The sequence below is a fragment of the Populus nigra genome, chromosome 11, assembly GCF_951802175.1.
Source record: "Populus nigra chromosome 11, ddPopNigr1.1, whole genome shotgun sequence".
Taxonomy (NCBI): domain Eukaryota; kingdom Viridiplantae; phylum Streptophyta; class Magnoliopsida; order Malpighiales; family Salicaceae; genus Populus; species Populus nigra.
Genome location: NC_084862.1, coordinates 4,606,234 through 4,627,353, shown reverse-complemented (window position 1 = coordinate 4,627,353; position 21,120 = coordinate 4,606,234). Strand labels below are relative to the sequence as shown.

Below are 21,120 nucleotides of genomic sequence, written 5' to 3'. Positions count from 1 at the left end.
TGTAAAAGACAGTCATTGCCTATGAGTTGAATCCAAAAGGCAAAAAAATACAGTGATGGTTTTCTTGTGGTGCAAGTCAAAGAGTGTGCCGATCACAACCCCAGATTAATGAGAGCTAGTTATTTATTAATCAAGATTAACAAAGCCCCCGATTTTTATTTTTTAAAAAAAGTATTATATTAAACCCCTTTTAACGTGTTGACTTTTAGCTGATGCAAGGCAGAGTTGACTTTGCAAATTTGAAAAAAATTTATGGTCCTTCCAATTATATCAAGGCTGAAGAAATTGGAGTTCTCCACCAACCTCCATTGATATATATATATAAGCATCCAGGTATTTAAGAGAGGCTAATCGCTGTCCATTAACTCAGGAAAGGGAATATTGTAATTATTGCTTATTTAAATTTAACAGATTCATACCATTGGCCAACATTTTTTCTTCTTCGTCTTGTTTGCTGATGCAAAACACAAGTCAACTGTTCTTATGATCTATTGGTAAGTCTTTCTGGTTCGTGCGTCTTCTTTATTTAAGATTATATATACGAGTTTGATAAGTTTGTTTCATGAACGTATTAATTCTTCCATCTGTAATTCTTTTTGCTCAGCTAGTGACTGTTCTTGCAATGAAAGTAATAACAAGCTAGCATTGGTAGAAAGTGACGAGTGATCAAATTAAGATAGATCATATCAAATTAAGCTAGTATATATCCATCGTTAAGAGTTTGAGGAATTTTCTGACAAATATATGTTATGTGGGTTCTTGTACTCTTAGACTTCAATTTCTCTTAATGAATGTTCAGCTGTTGAAGTGGGTGCTCTTTGTATGTCTTTAGGAGAAAAAGGAGAGCACTTATTGATTTCGATTCGTAGTGATTGAGGAAGACACGATCTTGTAACTGTTTGATATGGCATCTTCATCTGCTGTTGCTCATAAAAGGAAGTATGATGTGTTCCTTAGTTTTAGAGGGAAGGATACGCGCAATAATTTTACCAGCCATCTCTATGATGATTTGTGTCGTAAGAAAATCAAGACTTTCATTGACGATGGGCTTGAAAGAGGAGAAGAAATTACGGGTGCACTTTTGAGAACAATTGAAGAATCGAGAATTTCAGTGATAATATTCTCAAGAAACTATGCATCTTCTCCATGGTGTGTGGATGAACTAGTGAAGATACTTGAATGCAAGAAGGCATATGGGCAGATTGTTTTACCAGTTTTCTATCATGTGGACCCGTCTGATGTTGATGAACAGACAGGGAGTTTTGGGAATGCGTTTGCTGAGCTTGAAAGAAATTTTAAGCAGAAGATGGACAAGGTTCCAAGGTGGAGATCTGACTTAACAAGTGCTGCCAATATATCCGGATGGGATTCACAAGTCATTAGGTGAGCCATTCTCTTTTCTTTTGCCTCTACTTTTCAACTGTTTCTTGGGGACATTTAAATTTATGTAATGGCATCCTAACCCTCTTGCAACTTGTTGCTGATGAGTGACAGAGTAATGATTATACTCTCAAAGAGTGGATATTGCAGGAAAAGGAAAAATATAGTTGTTGGTCCAAGTTCTGGAATCAATTTCCAATTCTGAGTACCCAAATGTAGTCAGAATTCATTTTTTTTTTTAGTTTTTTAGTTTAACGTAGATGTCCAGGCCAGCTTACGCACACTTTGGCTAATCCCACGAGCCCTGAAGTTAACGACCATGTAAGCCTTCAGTGACCATCATATGAGCAACCACAAGACTTGAACCTGAAACCACGGAGGGAGCAAACCTTTTAATCCCAAACTCTTACCACTAGGCCACCACCTAGTTGAGCACTGTTGTGCTTTCATGTGAAGATCATGGTGTCTTCGATTTGACGACTTCACTTCCAATTCAATCCTGTAATACTTTTCAAATGAGGGTCTTAATTAAGTTGCCAGGCCAATTGAGCTCTTGAACAGGAGCTTTCTCTTAAATGTATTTCAGACAATTTATTCAATTGGTTAGAAGTCGTGTGTTTAGTATGTGATCTTTTTAACTATTTTTTTCCAAGTTCAAGGAGTTTGTATCACTCAGGGTTACCTCTATTTTCCCATCGGAAATTACAATGGTATATCTTGAAGTTGATAATCATATTTTTGGATTCAGAAGCATATGTTTTGAGATTTATAATATGTTATGTGACTTCTAAATGTTACCAAATGAGCAGTTTAAAGTATAGTTTTTCCATGCATCTGTAAATTTATAAAAAGAATTTCTTGCAAGTGATTGGGATTAGATTTCACATGTATGTAGTGCGATAATGTATGGCAATTGGAATCCGTCACAAAAGTTCCAACCTCAAGAAAAGATTGTGTTACTTTGGGGACTATTTGATATATCTGTTCGTCCTTCATGTTGGCAGGCCTGATTCGAGACTCGTGGATCAAATTGTGCATCATATTTTGAAGAAATTGAATTATGCATCCTCAAGTGATTTGAAGGGCCTGGTCGGAATGGATTCACGCATGAAGCAAATCGAAGCCTTATTATGCACACAGTTACCAGAGGTTTGTGTTGTAGGAATATGGGGCATGGGTGGTATTGGTAAGACAACCATTGCTGGAGAGATTTTCAACAAGATCGCAAGGGAATATGAAGGTCACTATTTTCTTGCAAATGTGAGGGAGGAATTAGAAAAGAATGGAGGATTATTTCGTATGCGAGATGACCTTTTCTCTAAAATAACAGAGGAAGAAAATCTACATATTCGCACTCCACGTATTGGACACCCTTTCATTAAAGACAGGATCTGCCGTAAAAAGGTTCTGATTGTTTTTGATGATGTGAATAATGTAGACCAAATTGAAATGTTACTTGGAGGATGTGATTTTTTTGGTCCAGGAAGTAGAATTATCCTAACATCTAGAGATAAACAGGTACTTAAGAAATATTCAGACAAAATATTTGAGGTTGGGGGACTGAATTACCAGGAAGCTCTTCATCTCTTTAGTTTGCATGCATTTAAGGATAATCAGCCCCCATACAATTATATGGAGCTGTCTGTGAGGGCAATAAATTACGCTAAAGGTAATCCATTAGCTCTTAAAGTCTTAGGTTCCTTTCTATTTGGCAGAACGAGAAAAGAATGGGGAAGTGCATTGAACAAGGTTGAAAAACTTCCTCAGAAAGAAGTTCATGGTGTGTTGAGAATAAGTTTTGATGCACTTGATAGAGAAGAGAAGAGTATATTTCTCGATATTGCATGTTTTTTTAAAGGGCAGAACATTGATTTTATAAAGAGAATACTAGATGGCTGTGGCTTCTCAGCTGATATAGGAATTAGTGTTCTTGTCGATAAGTGTCTCGTTACTATTTCTGGAAACAAGATAGGGATGCATGATTTGTTGCAGCATATGGCCCATGAAATTGTCAGCATGGAATCAGTCAAGGACCCAGGAAAACGCAGTAGATTGTGGCATTTTGATGATGTGTATGAAGTGTTGACCAGAAATCTGGTGAGAGTTTCATGCATAAGTTTCTCCCCTCTCCTTTTATGCATTTCTTTAATTTATCTCACTGTTCATGATTTTCCTTTGCTGTGATGTTTCAGGGAACTAAAAACGTTGAAGGGATATTCGTAGACTTGGATAGTTCTGAAAAGGTAATGAAGGTGAGTTCCAGAGCGTTTGCGAGGATGTATAATCTTAAATTGCTCAAAGTTTATAATTCAGGATTCGGAAATAATAGTAAAGTGCTCCTTCCTCATGGCCTGGATTCTATTTCCAATGAGTTGAGGTATCTCCACTGGGATGGATACCCTTTGAGATCTTTGCCGTTCAATTTTATTCCACAGAACCTTGTTGAAATTAATATATCTTCAAGCAAGGTTGAACAACTTTGGCAAGGAAACCAGGTATTTCGACAACTACAAATGTACGAGCATACATTTATTTCTTTCACGTAAAAGTAATTATTAGAGATATAGATACTAATATGTTCGACGATCATTTCTGTCAGAATCTAGTGAATCTAAAAGAGGTCAACCTCAGCAATTGTAAGCATCTAACAGAAATCCCAGACCTCTCACAGGCTGCAAATCTCGAGAGTTTGAATCTTCAATCCTGTACAAGTTTGACAGAAGTTCCTCAATCTATCCGATATCTAGACAAACTCTCCGATTTCAATCTGAGATCCTGTACAAGCCTTATAAGCCTGCCAAGTAGTATTAATTTGAAATCACTCAAGACTCTTAACCTCTCAGGCTGCTTAAATCTTAAGAATTATCCAGAGATCGCGGAGAATGTGCAGTACTTAAATTTAAATGAGACTTCAGTTCCAGAACTTCCCCGATCAATTGAGCATCTTGGTAGACTTGTTGCATTGAATTTAAGGGATTGTAAGCAACTTGGGAATCTTCCGGATGATGTTTGTTCGTTGAAGTCTCTTGAAATTGCTGATCTGTCAGGCTGCTCAAATATCACCATGTTTCCAGCTTTTCCAGAGAAAGTCAGATATATTTACTTGAGTGGAACTGCAATAGAAGAAGTTCCGTCTTCAATCGATCGCCTTTCAAGACTCTTTTCTTTGGATCTAATGGGTTGCAAAAGGCTCAAGAATCTTCCATGTACTTTTTCTAGGTTGGCATCTCTTGAAAAACTCAGTCTCTCTGGGTGCTCAATCATCACGGAGTTTCCAGAGCTTCCAGTGAGTATTAAGGAGTTGAATTTGGATGGGACAGCAATACGAGAGATTCCTTCATCAGTTGAGCATTTGTCCAACCTTGTTGAATTGAGTCTGCAAAACTGTACAAGATTTGAGATTCTACCTGGTAGTATTTTTAACTTGGAATCACTGAAAAAACTCAACCTCTTTGGATGCTCCCAATTCCAGACTTTCCCTTCTGTGAATAAATTTGGACGTTTGACTTACCTTTGTTTAGATGGAACAGCCATAAGAGCATTACCCTGGACAATCGAAGGTCTAGCATCTGTTTCTCGCTTGGAAATGAAAAACTGCAGAAATCTTGAATGCAACTTACTCCCTGAGGTTCAGAGTCTTTTGAATTTCAATGTGAGAGAGGTGAAATTATATCGCCTGCGTCAGCTACATCTAAACGATTGCAACTTACTTTGCTTGCCTGGGAGTCTTTCCTGCTTATCCTCACTAGAAGTACTAGATCTCAGTGGAAACAGTTTTATTACGCTACCGATACTCTCAAAACTCCTTAAGCTGGAATCCCTTATTTTAAGGAATTGCTTTAGACTTGTGCATATTCCTACCCTTCCACCAAGACTAATGATTCTAGATGCACACAATTGTTCATCGGTGAGCGGAGTACAAGGCAGCAGATATTCAACTGAGGTTGAGGGAAATATTTTTGATTTCCTATTCACTAACTGCTTTGGCTTCCATGACAAAACTGTATGCCAATGCAACGAAATCATTGAATATTCCTTGACGAAAATTAAGGTTTACGCCAAAAGATTGTATGCACAGGTATTTCTGCCTTCCCTTCTTTTTCTCTCCCGCTTACCTTCTAATTTTTAATGTTTATCTGTCATGTTAAAATTGAGTCATGATTTTAATGAAACAGATGCCATTTGTACTGCCCGGGACATCTAGTGCTTGCTTCCCAGGAAGAAATGTTCCAGACTGGTTTGTCAATCAAACTCAGGGATTTTCATTAACAATTAAGCTGCCGTCACAATGTGCTAGTAATCAGTTCCTGGGTTTTGTTCTGTGTGCTGTTGTTGACTTTGGATGCTTATTCAAAAGCTCTGATGGCTTCAAAGTTAATTGTATATATCATATCAAGAACGAATATGGGGATAGTCATCATCTTCAAAGCTATTTTGGTGGTTGGTTTGACGGGGAGCATGTTCGAGAAGTCTCAAACGATATGTTGTTCTTAGGGTATGATCCATGTTTGGAATTTACAGAATGTTATTTGTTTGGAAAATGCAGTGAGGTAGTAATTGAATTCTACTCGGAAGATAGGAACAACAATCCTTTAAAGAGTTGCAATGTGATCAAGTGCGGGGTCTGTCTGCTATCTGCAGAAGATGATAATTCATGATTTCTTAATGCCACATTCCTAAGGTCAGCATCCTGCCTTTGTGACTGCGGTTAATGCTGAAGAAGCCGAAATGACTCTGAGTGATTCAAACCAATCAAATGAGACTGATATAGATGCATTGAGGAATTACATTGAAAATCATCACTCTTTATCCCAGCAAAAAACCTCATCTGGATCGCATCTTGCTTGGCTCAACAAAGATTCAGGTTAGTTTACACTTCTCCACGTAGGCTAAGTTGCTGATGATCTCTTTCTACAGAAGAAAGCTTCAAATTTTCTCTCCACAAATCCTTTCTGGCTTGGCATCTTTTATCCATTTAAAGCTTTGGAAATTGGAATTCTGGATGCAGTATCTATCTGAAACAACCCTAAATGATTCGAACCAATTTAGGAGGCACTGAAATAAATGCTTTGGGGAATTACATGGGAAATCAGCACTCTTTATCCCAGCAAAAAGCCTCTCCTGTCGTGCCTTGCATGTTTCAACAAAGATTCAGGTTAGTTTACGCTGCTCTACTTGCACTAAGCTGCTGATCTCTTTCTTCAGAAGCTGGCTTCAGATTCTGTCTCTACGTACATACGTTTTCTGCCCCCAACTCTGTTTCCCATGTGAGATTTTGCAAACCGGAATTCTGACTTGCAATGCATATATATATATGCTTTGCTGGTCATTTTGGTTCTTTCCTCTTCCTAGTTTGTTTCTCTTCATAATTTTAAGTTGTTCCCTGACTTCTAAAATGCTTTCCTTCCTCTCTTTCACTCTTGTTCTGCCTCATAAAATCAAGAGCGAGTTCTTTATTTTACTAGTTATTTTCGGTTTCTTAGCACCTATTTGAACGGTTTGTAAGTTATTTTCAAAACAGTTTTCAGATGATTGATATTGAGAACTTTTCAAAACAGAGTTTTTTCTATAGTTAAGGACTATAATTTCAGAGTTCGAGAAGTCCTAGTTTCTTATCTTACATGCTGCATCAGAAATTCTCTACACCTCATGACTATCACCTCCAACATAACTAGTGACAAAGGCAGAAGAGTTTCCAATTCAGTTTTGCATATGGTGGAGGATCCCTTCAAACAGTGTTGATAAAATAACCCACCAATCATTTTTTTTTTTACAGTGGAAGGCGTATCACTTGAGAATTTTTGGCAGTGCTGCTTATGTCAAAATACAAGAAGAGACGAGGACTAAGCTTGAAAATCAAAGTCAGAAATGCGTTCTGCTAGGGCGTGGAGGGACTTCTTGTGGTTTCAAGGTTTACAATCCTATCACTAAAAAGGTGGCGACGTCAAGAGATGTTCAGTTAGATGGAGAGCAACTATCGAAATGGAGCAATGAAGGATAGCAGCAGCAACGTTTTTAGAAGATGAATAAGATCAGAATAATGAAGGCAGTGATCAGAATATGGCAGCAGTTCAGCCATCTCTAAATGCTTCTTCTAGTTCAGATTCAAGGACGTCAGATCATTTACAATGTGTAAAAATCATTTATTGCTTGAAAATAAACTTTGTTAGGCTATATTTATACAAAATAAAGGGCTAAATTTATACTATATAAGTTAACTAGCGCCAAGAAACTAAGCCTAATGTGAAGTTGCCAAATCTGAATTGTATAATAGTAGAAACAAAAGAAAATTTGTCTAGTTGTTAAGGAGATGTAGTGGATTGCTAGATCTGTGGGGCAGATGTTTTTTTTTTCTTAAGTTGAAAAAAATATATATAAAGGCGCTAATAACATATTTTTTTAATTTAATTTTTAGAAAAAAAATAATTCTAAAATTAAAATTTAATAATATAGAGCAATATTTTTATTTATTTTTATAAATATTAAGATGGTGATATATTAGATAATATTTTTTTAATATCAAAATAATATTATATTAAATCAACTCGAACCAATTCTAATTAATTTGTAAAAGACTTAAGTTAATCCTAGCTATCCTATAGAATCTACATTAAAATATAAATTATAAGGTCTAGGTTTATGAAAATATAAATTATGAGGTGTAGGTTGAACTTGAGACTTTGAGTTGTCCTGTTAGGTTTGTTTGGGTTGTGGTAGCGATTGCGATTTAAAATGTTTTTTATTAGAATTACATCAAAATAATTTTTTTAAAAAAAATTATTTATAAGATCAGCACCTTAAAACGATTTAAAAATATAAAAAAATAATTTTTAATAAATCCCATGCAATTCAAATCCAACCTTAACACCTTCACTTTAGGTCATCCAATTCAAGCAACTAGTAGAAAATCCCATGCAATTCAAATCCAAGCCAAGCAATTAAATCCCAGGCAACAAAATCCAGAAAATTCCAAGCCAAGGAAATTTAAGCCATTCAAACTCATTGCTTCACACTAGTTCTTTCTATTGTTTTTCTTATACATTATTTTGTTCTCTTATATTTATCAACTTAAAAATTATAGAATTTTCTAGCCAGCACAGAGGACTGCAGTAGAATCATGTTTTCAAACAGTAAATTAGCGAAGAACAAAGTGTTGTGACAAAAGAAAAGAGCCCAAAAGACTTACCTGATTTTGATGTTTAAACAAATAAAAAAACCTTCATAAATGATGAACTTGAAAGAGATGAAGAAATCACACGAGCGCTTCTGAGAGGATTGAGGAGTCAGAAATTAAACGGAAGATGGATCGTGGAACTCGCAGCAATATCTCGGGATGGAACTCGCAGGTCATTAAGTGAAAAGTAACTCTCAGAGATATTCAAGTGTTTGTCCTAGGATAATTGCTGAACACGAGACATGAATAGTTCTTTCTCTTCTGCTTGAATCACCTCTAACTTGATCTACGTTGTAACTTGGGAAAAATCGTGTGCTCTGCACATGTAAGACCTGTGCTTGCACGTAAACTACGTCATCCAGTTTTCTGTAGTTTTCAAGATGGAAATTTTTTTTTAGAAAAAAATAAAAAAATTAATTAAATTGAGAAAATTAAAAAATAAATAATAAAAAAATCAAACTATATGAAAAAAAACTAATTAAACCGATTAGGATTTTAAAAAAACTGATCGGTTTGGTTCGGGTTCGATTTTATAAGCCTGAAACCAAAAAAACTAAAACGAACCAAACTGAACCCAAACCGAAAAAACAAGCCAAACCGAGAAAAAACCGAGTCAAACCAAAAAACCAAGCCAAATTGAAAAAACTGAGCCAAACCGAAAAAACCAAGCCAAACCAAAACCGATAAGTTTGGTTTTGGTTTTTTTAAATCAGTTTGATTATTTTTTTAATAAAAATCAAATTGAACAAAAAATGAACACTCAAAAATTTTTTTTTTTTTTTTTATAGCATGGGCCAGGCAAAAGAGGGATAGTATTCAATGAAAACAGGCCCAAAGAAGGAAGCCTTAATTGGGTCATAAAGGCATGTCTAGTCCTAAATTTGGTCTGCTAACGCTACATCGATTCCTAGTCTCTCTCTCTCTGCCTTCTCTGCTTTGGTGAAGTTTGGTGATAGCAGGTTACTCTCCCCTCTCAAGTTAAATTAATACAAAAAGCTTTCCATTTTGGAATCTTGTGCTGTTGAGAATTTTGACTCTGATAATCTCTCCTTGTTTTTGACTCGTAACCATTCTTCTGTTCTGTGTGTTCTTGGATCCTTGCGTTCTTGGCTCTTGTTAATTTGAGTGTTATTTTCTATTGAACTCTATTTATTTGGATATTCTGCATAGTATTGTTGCTTTTGATTTTCCAATAACCAACCATTCACTTGAATTGCAAACCTCATGTGCTGCTTACTAAACATAGTTTAGAATCTTGGTGGATTGTGACCATGCAATTGTGAAGACATTGGTGACCTGCACAGTTTTTGTGGCATTAAAATTCTGAACATTACGTTCTTGAATTCATTGTCGAATGGCTGGCAAATGGGTATAGATATTTTGTTACAATTTATTGTAAAATGAATGGAGTGTCTGGATTGAGGAGGTATTCCGTCCTTGAATTGAAGTTACGCAAGGTACTGAATTTAATAGACGACATTTTTGTTATCAGAGCTTAGGTTTTGGTTCCATCATTCAATTTCCTATCATTTTATGGGAGGACAATCAGAGTGTATGTATAATCTGATACAATTTCAAAAGTGTAGAGAGCGAAAGTCCTAAACTTTACAGTTGCTTGTTGTCATCTTTTTTCCTAGGAAAAGAGGAAATAGAATAGATTGATTTATTGGTTAAGTGCATCTTGGATGAGGAAATCTATGATAAGTCAACGTACTAGTTGGAGTTGTGAGTTGTCTTGGATTGGTATTGTAGGTTGAGTGTAACATGAATTTGCACTGAGATGATATTGGGAAAATGAAGATTCATTTGTGCTTTTGGTTATGGGAGAAAGATGCCACCTTCTAAGGCTGCCTCTATGGAATCCAATTCTGTTCCTAAGGTTATTGATGGGGTTGTTGAGAGTCTGGTTAATAGAGATAGAGCTGTGTGCCAATGCTGGTGGAAAATCTAAGCAGGTGACAAAGCTGGAGGTACCACCATTACGCACTTCTTGATGCAGGGATCAGATTATCAGTTAGAAAGCCTGCTACCTCAAAAGGGAGTGGAGTTTGTGGAATGGTTATACAGGAATAAGACTGCCCAAATAGTAACACCAGGTTTCCTGAGTTTGCTTATTTTATTCTCACCTGGTGGTTGATGCTGAAATAGGAATGGCAGCAGCACCTTTGAGAAGTCCTTGAGACTAAGCCTGACAGCTTTCAAGGTGAGCTAATCACGTGGATCATTAGGTTGGAGAAAGCACTTGATGTTAGGAATTTTACTTAAGAGCAAACTCTTCTATTATACATAATACTCGAAGTTGACCATCAGTTGAAGATGAGGACCAGAAGGAAGCAGAAGAAAGCGGAATTGACAGCATTACTAGATGCTAGAGTGGTTACTTTTCTTTCAAGCTTGATCTCTCCTTCATTGGGTGGTGCTTATTGGGGAGCTCTCAGAAATCAGGATTCAAGCTCTCGCTTTACCAATGAGCTGACAGTAAATGGATGTTGGGCTTGGTTACTGCCAAAAAGATCTGATGAAGATGAATATTTCACATGGATGATTGGGCTTCTGTATTTTGTGTGTTTTCTGTCACATGACCTGACAGCTAATTTGCAGCTTCCTTGAAAGGGAGATCTCTTGAAATTCTGTATTGATTAGGAGTGAAAGGACTGGGTATGACTAGATTGCAACTCAAATCTCTTTTGTTGCAGAGGATTTAGTCAGTTTGAGACCCAGTGCTTGGATTTAGCTAAGTTTGCTCCTTGTGTAGTGGCTGATGAGATCTGCTTGCTTGGAAAGTTGATAATAGTTTGAAATCACAATATCAAGAAATTGAATCTCGGTTTTAAAGCTGAGAATATGAGCAGAGATGTAAAATTTAACATGGATCATGGGGAGATGCCTGGAAGTGCCAGAATATTCGATCTTAAGAAAAGCAGTTAAAGCATAAAAATCTCTGGAATGAAGGCAAGTGGCCAATGATTCTAAAGGCATGTTTCTGACGCATAACCTTATAAGAATATTAATCCTTTCCAAAATTTGGGAAAGTTTCACAAGGTGCGAACATCTTATAGATTGTAGTTCATTTTAAGTGTTGAATGTCAAGCTCGCCATATAAGAGATGTTCCATTTTGAATGAGTAACAGCCAAACTGGTTGAGATGATAGAGGCTGAAAATATGTGAGAACCATTTTAGTCACACAATAAGACACATAGGAATTGAGTTCTTCTCAATGAGTTTGCATGAGTTCTTTTCTGATCCAGGTGTTCCCCACTCCTTAAATTCCCAGATTTACTTCAAATGTTGCATGGAAATGACTCCAGAATCTTAGCATTATATTATTTGTTTGTCGTGAATCTTTTAGTGAGGTTCAGTATTGGATTTGAAATCAGGACATGCTAATAGAAGTTTAAGGTGATCCAGTCTCAAGAATGTAACCTATACTGGTGATCATAATCCATACTTCAGTGGGTATATTTAGCAGTTTGAATTTGGCATTTGAGATACTAAAAAATTGAGGGGAAAAACTTCCATTATAAATGAATTTGACCCAGTGAAAAGAAGTAAACAATAGCAATACTTATTTAGTCATGTGGGATGACAAATTTAGATAGCTAAAATATCCTTTCATGGGATGGCAGTATGGTGATGGAGATCATGTAACCCCTGTGTGATATAATGCCTGTTAATACTACAAGTGAAATAGAGAGGCTGTTCGTAAGGTTAACAGTGTGCAATCCCTAATTTCTGTTAAAACCCAGTAATGGATTTGGATTCTGACACTATCCAATTTGGATTGAATTTTTTTAGGTTGTACAGCAAGTAAAGTTATTGTATACCATTTAAGTCAACTGATACTACAACTTTTTATTTTGTGTGAACATTTCTTGAGCATGCGTGCAATTACGGTGATTTTAGCTGAATGTAGTTTAGTGCAAGTAATATGTTCTGTTCAGTTTTCTTAATGTTTTCCATTACCTGTTGTGAATGAACTTGAGTGCCTATCAGTTCAGAAATTGAAATTGCAATCTCATTGTTGTGAAGACATGTTTCATATGCAGTAATCCATTGTGCTCATCTGCTGTGGACATGATAGAAATCAAGGCTGAAAATACAGATGGGGAACCAGTGGGAAGTCAAGGTTCATCTGTTAGTATAAAGGTCTTATTCTTTGCCAGAGCTCGGGATATAACTGGCTTGGCTGATATGCAATTAGAGGTGTCATCTGGTAGTACCACCAGCGATTGTTTGAATAAGCTTATTGCTAGGTTTCCTAGCTTGGAAGAGATCCGTGGTTGTATAGTTCTAGCTCTAAACGAGGAATACACAACCGAGGCAGCAATCGTCAAAGAAAAGGATGAGTTGGCAATCATACCTCCCATCAGTGGTGGCTAAATATTTCGTACAAATTTCTCGAATGTATAAGCAAACCCAGGAAAATGACTACTAGCCTCACATTAATAGACGGTTCTCCTTTATCTAAACAAGTATTAAACATTTGAATCTTTAAAAACAATATTTTCACAAAAATAATTATGGACAACTATGATAGTCAAACTGATTCGAGAAGCATGTATAGAATGTTCATGTAGTTTAGAGTTGTTAATTCAAATAGTGACTTAATGTGAAAAATCCTCCCCACACACCTCTCACTCTTAAATATAGGCGTCAACTTTGGTTCGTTCCTTTCAACTTTTTAGATTTTTTTTTCTAAATATGAACATTATTATGGGTCACCCTCATTGGATTCTCTTTAGTTTTTTTAAATATTTTTTAAGTGTAAGCTTATCCTTAATATGTTTCCACCACCTTCTTAAAAGAAAATTTAAGTATGAGTTTTTTCTCCATAAATTTCCCCTGACCTCTTAAAAAAATAGTTTAAATATGAAGTTTTTTATACCTTACTTTATCCTCTTTAAAATTTTTCTAAGTAGGATTTCTCTAAAGTTTTCCTTTACATATTTAGAATTTTTTTAAAATATAATGCACACCTCTACACCTCTATACATAGAGGCTTTTCAGTTTAATACCCGAGATTTCATCTCCTCTTTTTATATGAAAAAAATTCAACGAACTTGTTATAGCAATTGAGTTTTTACAAGTCTTAGTGTATTAATACCATAAAAAAACTTGAGGGGTTATTAATAGATCTAAAATATAATAGTTGCAAAAATATCCTTAAAAAAATGGACTAAAAAACATTTCAAAAAACATGTTCAGGTTATTGCCTGAATTAATTATAAAAAACATTTGCAAAAATACCCAAGTTTGAATCCACAAGTAGCATCTAGACTCAAATTAATTTTTAGACACAATTAATTTTTGGATGTTGAACTCACACCCAGCACCCTCCCCAAGTAATTGGGGGTACTTGACACGCCAGCACCATCCCAATCAATTGGGGGTACTAGGCGCGCCAGAACCACTAATTAATTGGTGGTGCTGGCAGCAACTTCTCAATTAATTGGTTGTGCGGGGTGGCGCGCCAGCATCCCCATTTTATTGGGCACCGGTGTTATGCAGATCCAATTATTTTGGATGCTGGGCCACGTAATCATCCGTTATTGGATTAGGCATAACACATGGATACATTTAGGCACCGTTTGGGAACGCGGCTGCGGTTGCGTTTTTAAAAAATTTGAATTTTTTTTTTTGTTAAAATTTAATATGGTTTGTACGTTTTGGATTGTTTTGATGTGCTGATGTCAAAAATGATTTTTAAAAAATAAAAAAACATCGTTGGCATGCATTTTGGCACGAAAAGTTATTTGTAAAGCACCCGCAACCACACTGTCAAACACGCTCTTAATCAAGGTGTTTAATTTCTTGGAGGTGCTAGGCATGCACTTCTAGAGGCTTTGTCACGTTCTTGAGTTTAATTTTTTTAAAAAAATTTATATAAATATCTTGATATTTTATACTAATAACATATATTATTTTAAATAAATATAACTTAAAATATCAAAAATATAAAATTATATTTTAGTTTTTTCTTTTTTAAAAAAAGATTCGTGAGTTATAAATACACCATTAATCTTTCAAACTTAAAATTTACAATATTTTTATTCTTAGTATTTTCAAGTTTATCTTTCTAAAATATCATTGTACTTTCTCTTTACAAAATTATGAATTTTACCATTAGATAGTCCCATGTCCATTAAATGAGATCTTTGTGTAAGTATCAACCATTATGACTCAGCTACTACTTTGACTTATCATGCATCACCCGCTACTACTAACTACTTGAATTTTTTATATTAAATGGTTTGATACGTTGGTAAAAAAAAAACAATTGTATTATTTAAATTAAAAAATTAATTAATTATTCAACTTTATCCCTAAAAATCTTGAATTTCAAGACTCTTAACATAGGAGTATATGAAATGGTCATTCCACGCAGCATAACATTTGAAGGCAAGTTATAAGCTAGCCATAGATACCAACATATTCCAATTAGTCAGCACCCTAAAACTCTAATAGGTAGATCCAATTTCACCAAGAAGCATCAAATTTTCATCTTTCTTGACTAACATTGCATGCGCAGAGAATGTGAACATGCAAAAAATGTTCCAATATTTGAATTAGGATGAGCCACAAGCCAGTTTACCGCCTGCATCCAGGAGAAGGCGACCTTTTCCGATCCCTTTTTCTGCGTTGCTTCAACAATTTCCTCATCTGTCCTAACCCGGGGGTTTGTCATTAAAATAGCTGGTGCAACTTCCTTCATTGCATTAGTGAAATCTTTAATCTCCTCAGGAAAGTGTATTTCACACCCCTTTAGGCTTAAAGCCTTCATCATGCTAACTAACAATGGCATAAGTATCAAACCAATTCATCCAAAGATTCCAATAATTTTATCGTTAATTTTGGAGACCAAAAGCGCGGAGAAGAGGGGAGCTGTGGCTTCCCAAAACTCGTTGTTGTTGACGGCACAAAAGGCAGAAAACAGGATATGGAGATAGGGTTTGTGGAAGAGCAGAGAAAAGGAAGCAACTGAGCAAATGTGTTGTAGTCAGGGGATAAAAGACTTGATTTGTAAACTTTTTTTTATTTTTATTTTTTCAGGTTTGAATAGTTCAATTCTAGCCAAATCCCATGTTCAAAATCTTAAAAACATCTCATGTTTCAGAAAAGCTGTTCATGAGATCTTCTACCTTGCCGACATTAGCATTATCATACAACCACTCCACCAGTAATATCACTAAGATTTTATAACATAACCTCTGCTGACCATCGAAGAGTGGAATGGCTGGCTTCTCTGCTGACTATCGAAGAGTGTAATTTTATCGGTAAAATTGTCAATTAAAATTTCAATGTTATTACACTGTTTTGTTTTTTAAAAATTTTTATATTCCGTTTGAGGTTCCTTCTGTATATATACCGACATAAGGTGTTAGCGATAAAAGAAATTTTATTGGTAAATATCATCACAAAATATTAATAAAAAAAATCATCAGAGATTCCGTTTGTATTCGTTAGTTTTAGGGTAGTTATGCCATGGATGCTTGCTACTGCAAGGACAAAAGCTAGCTACTCCTTCTTGGTGAGATTTTTTACTTAGGCCTAGTGAGATGTTGGATATACCTCAAACTGTAAACTTAAGCTTGCTAGATGGATAAGATGATTTGAATTTTTTCCATAGTTAAGAACTGATGAGAAAAATTACAACTTAAATAAGTAAACAGACTTGGATTTCAAGTAGGAACTAACTACCACTTTGTGAATTTAGTGGAAGCATATCCATCAATACAACAAACTGAAATATATAAACACGAACAATATCTTGATCATAACTCCCACAACTTAGGGATTCTTAGTTGACTAGGCTTGCACAATTCCAACCACACACTTCTAAGTTTATTGAAATAACTATCTCTTGACATAATTTATTATCATTAATCCCAGCAATATTTAGTAAACACGACAATCAACCAGCCCTTTATAAATGACAGCGTCTTTGATCAGCTTAAGAGATTCTTCAAGATCATCGCAGAGTTGATGAGGATCAGGAACTATCCCTTCGTCAACTGATAAGATGATGTTCATCTTATTGGCATAACTCACAACATGAATCATTAAAGCCTGAAAAGAAATATTTATATGTTAACACTAGTAATATTCATACACAATTTGATTAAGAGATTATGAAGAGAAATCTTCAGATTTTCAAATCCTAACCATCAATTTCTGAGACCTTCTTTGTTTCAAATTAGAGATGATTTGCATGGCATGCAGTGTATTTCAATATTTAGAACACACGTCAATGATTGTTAGCTGATATGATGTCAAGGAAAACATTATCTATATATTAACTGGTGATTTAATAAAAAGTCATTAGATTTGATTGCTGAAAAAGATTTACAATGGTCGAGGACCATCCAATTTGGTAATGTATACATATATTTTATTAATACCAAATAAAATAAAAATAAACCAATATTTTTGTTTTGTTTTTTTTTTAAAAAAAAAAGTTTGTCGCTAATATTAATGGTAATTTACTCGTAGACATAATATATCGAGTACTTACATTAGGTTGCCCAAAGCAAGTTGGAGCAATGTAGGCCACTTGATGGCCATACAAAGTGATTTCTTCTGAGGGACCAGCCACGTTCGAGAACCACAATGTAGTTTGAGTTGGGAAGCTTGCCAACTGCGACAACAATGGAATTTATTTTATTTCAAGCCCCCAGACATCTATTGACGTTGTACATGATCAATAATAAATGATTGAATGTTCCTACAAGATTTACCTTAGTACCAAATAATTTGAGAAATGTTTTTGCCATGAAATATGTGTATATTGCTTCAAGAGAAGCTTTCTTCCTCTTTCCAGTTGCCTTAGCACTTCGAACATAATCTAATGCATCCTCTCGTAGTGCAATGGTGAAGGGGAAGAGAACGTAGCCGATCAGGTTGCCCAACCTCACGTTGCTGCTACTTTCCGTCTTCTCAGCTGCACTCTATATAGAGAAAGAAATTAAAGAAAAAATAGATACACAGAAATAAAGGATCATGACGTTTCTTCACATGATATTTGTAGTCCTCACTTTATTTCCTGGATTTTCTTTTCTTTTTTAGTTTTCTTAGACGCCAAAGTAGATTAACAGAAGACGCCAAGGGAGCAAAAAGAATCCCTCAAGGCGAAACAGATAACATGAAATTGCCGTACTCACTTCATTTACTAGATGTGGCCTTAAATTCACGAATGAAGTTGCTCGTAGACGAATGTTCTTAGGAAGATTGCTATTTCCTTCTGCCACTCCACCATCCTTCTTATTTTTACCTGCTGAATATAGAATTAATATACAAAGCTGAAGATGCTCCAAATTAAGATAACTAATTTAATTTTTCTTCCTACCTTATTTGTAGGTAGTCGTTTAAAATCTAATTTATCTGACAACTTAGCGTATAGTCCAGCTAAGAGCATATTTTATAAAATTGTTTTATATATAGCTATAGGCCTATCTATTGTTTTTGAAGGATATAAGTTACGATTTTTCACCAAAGTGAAATTGGCATTAAATTTAAATTCAGAAATTGCTTACCATATTTTCTATTGAGATAGCGAGATAGAGCTGCTTGTGTGACTCCCACCATCACATCATTGATTGTCTGGCAAAAAAAAAATAAAAAATGTAATGAGTTCATGAGATTAATGTTGGGAATACCAAAATTTAGGTAATTTGCATGCGAAACGTGTATCAACACTTTGTTTTATTTTCTACAGTGAGGACAGTTTGATATATAGTAAATGGCTTACAGCATTCATGGCATTCTTGACTAGCTTAACATCCTCCAAACTCACAGTTCGATGAACAATCCGCCGTGGAGTAGATCCAACGCCTAATGGACCTTTGAGAGGCGTTTTTGTATCGTCCAAGAAGAAAATTGTGATTAAAAACATAACGATATCAACCAAAGTATTCCAATATATCAGCAACACCGAAAATAGCTTGATGAAATGTTGGAGAAGCCCTCCACTAGAACTGCAGGGTTTCTGTTTCTTTGAGATTGGAAATGTTGGAAGCGCCTCAGGATCAGATGCTTTGCGGGTAAAAGACATGAAAAGTGACATGAGAGACGTCCCATCTCCAATGGAGTGGTGGACTCGGAGAATGCCTACGGATTCAGCATTAGATGTTTTGATGTTGAGGAGATGAAGATCCCACATAGGTATAGACATCTTAATCTTAGTTTTGCTCAAATTAGAGACGTAATCTTCTACGTACATATCAGGAAAGTCCATATTTGGGTCAATTGTAGGGAATTTGACATGGTTGTCCAAGTCAACCTCTGTTCTAACCCATTTGAGCTGCCCCCCATTCTTCTCATCGGGAACCTGTTACATATAAATGTTGAGGTCATTAACGAAAAGACAAAAAAAAAAAACTTAAAGTTTGATCCTTTGTTACCATAAGAAATTGTAAGAGTGATTATTAATCATTAATTATTAGTATAGAGAAATACGATGAAGTTAAATTCCAAAAGAAAAAGGTGACAAAAAACACGTACGATTAGTGCATGCTCCTTATCCCTAAACCAATGGTAACTGTTTATAATATTTCAAAGATATTGACTTATGGATCAAAAAAAAAAAAAAAAAACAGAACTTGCCTGCAAACTAGAGAAACGAGGATGCTTAAGCAAAGTATTCTCCACATTTGCTCTCATAACTTCTGGATTGATTTTGGCCTGAAAGCCGATTATGATAATGATGTACACGTTGGAGTCGGGTTCATGAAACATTCGAGCCATTGGACTCAAAGGTTGCTGCTCTTCATCAGTGCTACTCAGAACATTCTCAACATTTTTTGCTGTTTGAATTGGTTTAATGGCTCGGGTCCTCATTCGTCAATCTTTGAGAATAGAGGCAAATAATGCAGGTGTGTCAGTGCGTGCAAGGGTACTATCGTGTTTTTCTTCAAGCTCTATGTTTTGGTAGCAACACTTCATGGATACGCCCCCTTCTTATAGAATAGCAAACTGCGTGTTTCACACGTTGTGATAGAAAAGTATATCGATCTGTTTTCATAGAAAATTCACAAAAAAAGAAAATCTCATTAATTATCTGAGATGGAAGTTTATCGTTAATCATGTGAGTTTTTGGGAAGGAAGAAACAACTAATTAATGAAGATATGATGGAAACGGCATCTCAATTTCGAACCAAGTTTTCGTGTTTTCATTATAAATGCTTCGCAGAGAGTAGGTATATATTCATGAATCATGATATTGATTTTATTTTTATTTTTACTTGAACGCGATGCAGAGGAAGGGAAACCTGCCCAGACCACTGGACCACAAGCTTCGGTGTCATGATATTAATATTTAATAATATTTAATATCATTATTCATAGCATTGTTCACGTTACAGAATTCTGTCATTGGTACCCCAATTGTTTTTACTTCTATTCATTTTGCTCCTTAAACTTTTGTTCTTTAAATTTGGTCCATGAAAGTTCCTCTTTTTTTCAGATTTTCTTTTTATTCTCTCTAGATTGAATTCTATGGCATTGCTTGAGTTTTGGAGATTTTTTTAAAAAATTCGATGGCATGTCAATTTTACATTAAAGAATTTAAAATCATCGTAAAAAAAAAAGAATCAAAACTGGCATTTACAAAAATTGAGAGTTTATTATCCTTAGATTGTTGAACCATTGTAAAACTTCTACTGTCTCTTTTCAATTCTCTGCTTATTATTCTTTTTCTTTTAAATCACATTATTGCACAACAAAATTAATTAGTCCTTGTAGTTCAACAAAATATTATTTCATCCCCACGATATTAAAATCCTCTTATAATTAATTAACTTGGTCCTTTCTTTAATTTATTTTGTTTTCTCTTTTGGAAAAAAAAAAGGAAATGTAATTAGTTAACATGGGAAAATTGATTGGAAAAAAAGCTATTTTTGAATAAAAAAACAACTAAATTAAGTAATTTGGTCAAAGACAATATAATTATTTTTTAATACTATTGAGACTAAATGATTAATTTTTATAAACTAGAAGGACTATAACCTAATTGATAAAAATGTTTTATTGTGCACAAAATGCAATTCAACCCTTCAAAACGACTTCGTTTTCGGTTTAATGGCTTGGATCCTCATTCGTTGATCTTTGAGAATAGGGGGTATCCTGTTTTTCTTTAAGCTCTATTGTTTTGGTAGCAACACTTCATGGCTTTGCCTCCTTCTAGAACAGCAAACTGCGTGTTTCACACGTTGTGATAGAAAAGTGTTTCTGTTTTCATAGAAAATTCACAAAAAAAGAAAATCTCATAAATAATCTGTAATGATGGAAGTTTATCGTTAATCATGTGTTTTTTTGGGAAGGAAGAACAGTTTAATTTGGATTGTACAAGGAACAACTAATTAATGAAGATATTGATTGAAACGACTTCTCATTTTCGAACAATTTTTTGTATTTTCATTATAAATGCTTCGCACAGGTAGGTATATATAGATTACTCATTGATGATGTGGCAACGAATTGTAGTAAAGTTAATTAGAGGAGAAAAAAATTAAAAAACTGATTAAATTAAGAAAAATAATGAAAAATAATTGAAAAAACTGAATCATAAAAG

The 21,120-nt window shown here is 35.0% G+C and overlaps 3 protein-coding genes across 5 annotated transcripts; 2 read left to right on the top strand and 1 right to left on the bottom strand.

Annotated features, from left to right (window-relative positions):
- Positions 1–336: 336 nt before the first annotated feature.
- LOC133706295 (disease resistance protein RPV1-like) lies at positions 337–7,708 on the top strand. Of its 2 annotated transcripts, none has more exons than XM_062131801.1 (8): positions 337–494; positions 833–1,383; positions 2,385–3,477; positions 3,573–3,875; positions 3,980–5,458; positions 5,556–6,244; positions 6,430–6,535; positions 7,157–7,708. In XM_062131801.1, the coding sequence occupies exons 2-6, from the start codon at positions 905–907 to the stop codon at positions 6,036–6,038; spliced, it is 3,837 nt and encodes a 1,278-aa protein (XP_061987785.1). In that variant the 5' UTR covers positions 337–494; positions 833–904; the 3' UTR covers positions 6,039–6,244; positions 6,430–6,535; positions 7,157–7,708. The 2 variants fall into 2 exon arrangements, with proteins under 2 accessions (XP_061987785.1, XP_061987784.1); XM_062131800.1 differs by having other exon boundaries at positions 6,389–6,535.
- Positions 7,709–9,372: 1,664 nt separating this feature from the next.
- On the top strand, positions 9,373–13,027 carry LOC133706296 (molybdopterin synthase sulfur carrier subunit). Of its 2 annotated transcripts, none has more exons than XM_062131802.1 (2): positions 9,373–9,513; positions 12,602–13,027. In XM_062131802.1, the coding sequence occupies exon 2, from the start codon at positions 12,630–12,632 to the stop codon at positions 12,933–12,935; it is 306 nt and encodes a 101-aa protein (XP_061987786.1). In that variant the 5' UTR covers positions 9,373–9,513; positions 12,602–12,629; the 3' UTR covers positions 12,936–13,027. The 2 variants fall into 2 exon arrangements, with proteins under 2 accessions (XP_061987786.1, XP_061987787.1); XM_062131803.1 differs by having other exon boundaries at positions 9,429–9,513; positions 12,585–13,027.
- Positions 13,028–16,214: 3,187 nt separating this feature from the next.
- On the bottom strand, positions 16,215–19,465 carry LOC133706282 (wax ester synthase/diacylglycerol acyltransferase 11-like). The gene is made up of 7 exons (XM_062131778.1): positions 19,155–19,465; positions 18,301–18,879; positions 18,086–18,152; positions 17,714–17,823; positions 17,291–17,500; positions 17,068–17,190; positions 16,215–16,622 (listed from the first exon to the last, which is right to left on the bottom strand). The coding sequence occupies exons 1-7, from the start codon at positions 19,386–19,388 to the stop codon at positions 16,452–16,454; spliced, it is 1,494 nt and encodes a 497-aa protein (XP_061987762.1). The 5' UTR covers positions 19,389–19,465; the 3' UTR covers positions 16,215–16,451.
- Between the last annotated feature and the right edge of the window lie 1,655 nt (positions 19,466–21,120).

Bases quoted from the DNA above. Each gene is read 5' to 3' on its own strand.
- LOC133706282 (XM_062131778.1), bottom strand. From the start codon at position 19,388: ATGAGGACCCGAGCCATTAAACCAATTCAAACAGCAAAAAATGTTGAG. The intron at 18,880-19,154 runs GCAAGTTCTGTT...TATATGTAACAG, and splicing joins CTCGTTTCTCTAGTTTGCAG to GTTCCCGATGAGAAGAATGG. The intron at 18,153-18,300 runs GTAAGCCATTTA...TTTTTTTGCCAG, and splicing joins TCAAGAATGCCATGAATGCT to ACAATCAATGATGTGATGGT.
- LOC133706295 (XM_062131801.1), top strand. From the start codon at position 905: ATGGCATCTTCATCTGCTGTTGCTCATAAAAGGAAGTATGATGTGTTC. The intron at 3,876-3,979 runs GTATTTCGACAA...CATTTCTGTCAG, and splicing joins AACTTTGGCAAGGAAACCAG to AATCTAGTGAATCTAAAAGA. The intron at 5,459-5,555 runs GTATTTCTGCCT...TTAATGAAACAG, and splicing joins CCAAAAGATTGTATGCACAG to ATGCCATTTGTACTGCCCGG.
- LOC133706296 (XM_062131802.1), top strand. From the start codon at position 12,630: ATGATAGAAATCAAGGCTGAAAATACAGATGGGGAACCAGTGGGAAGT.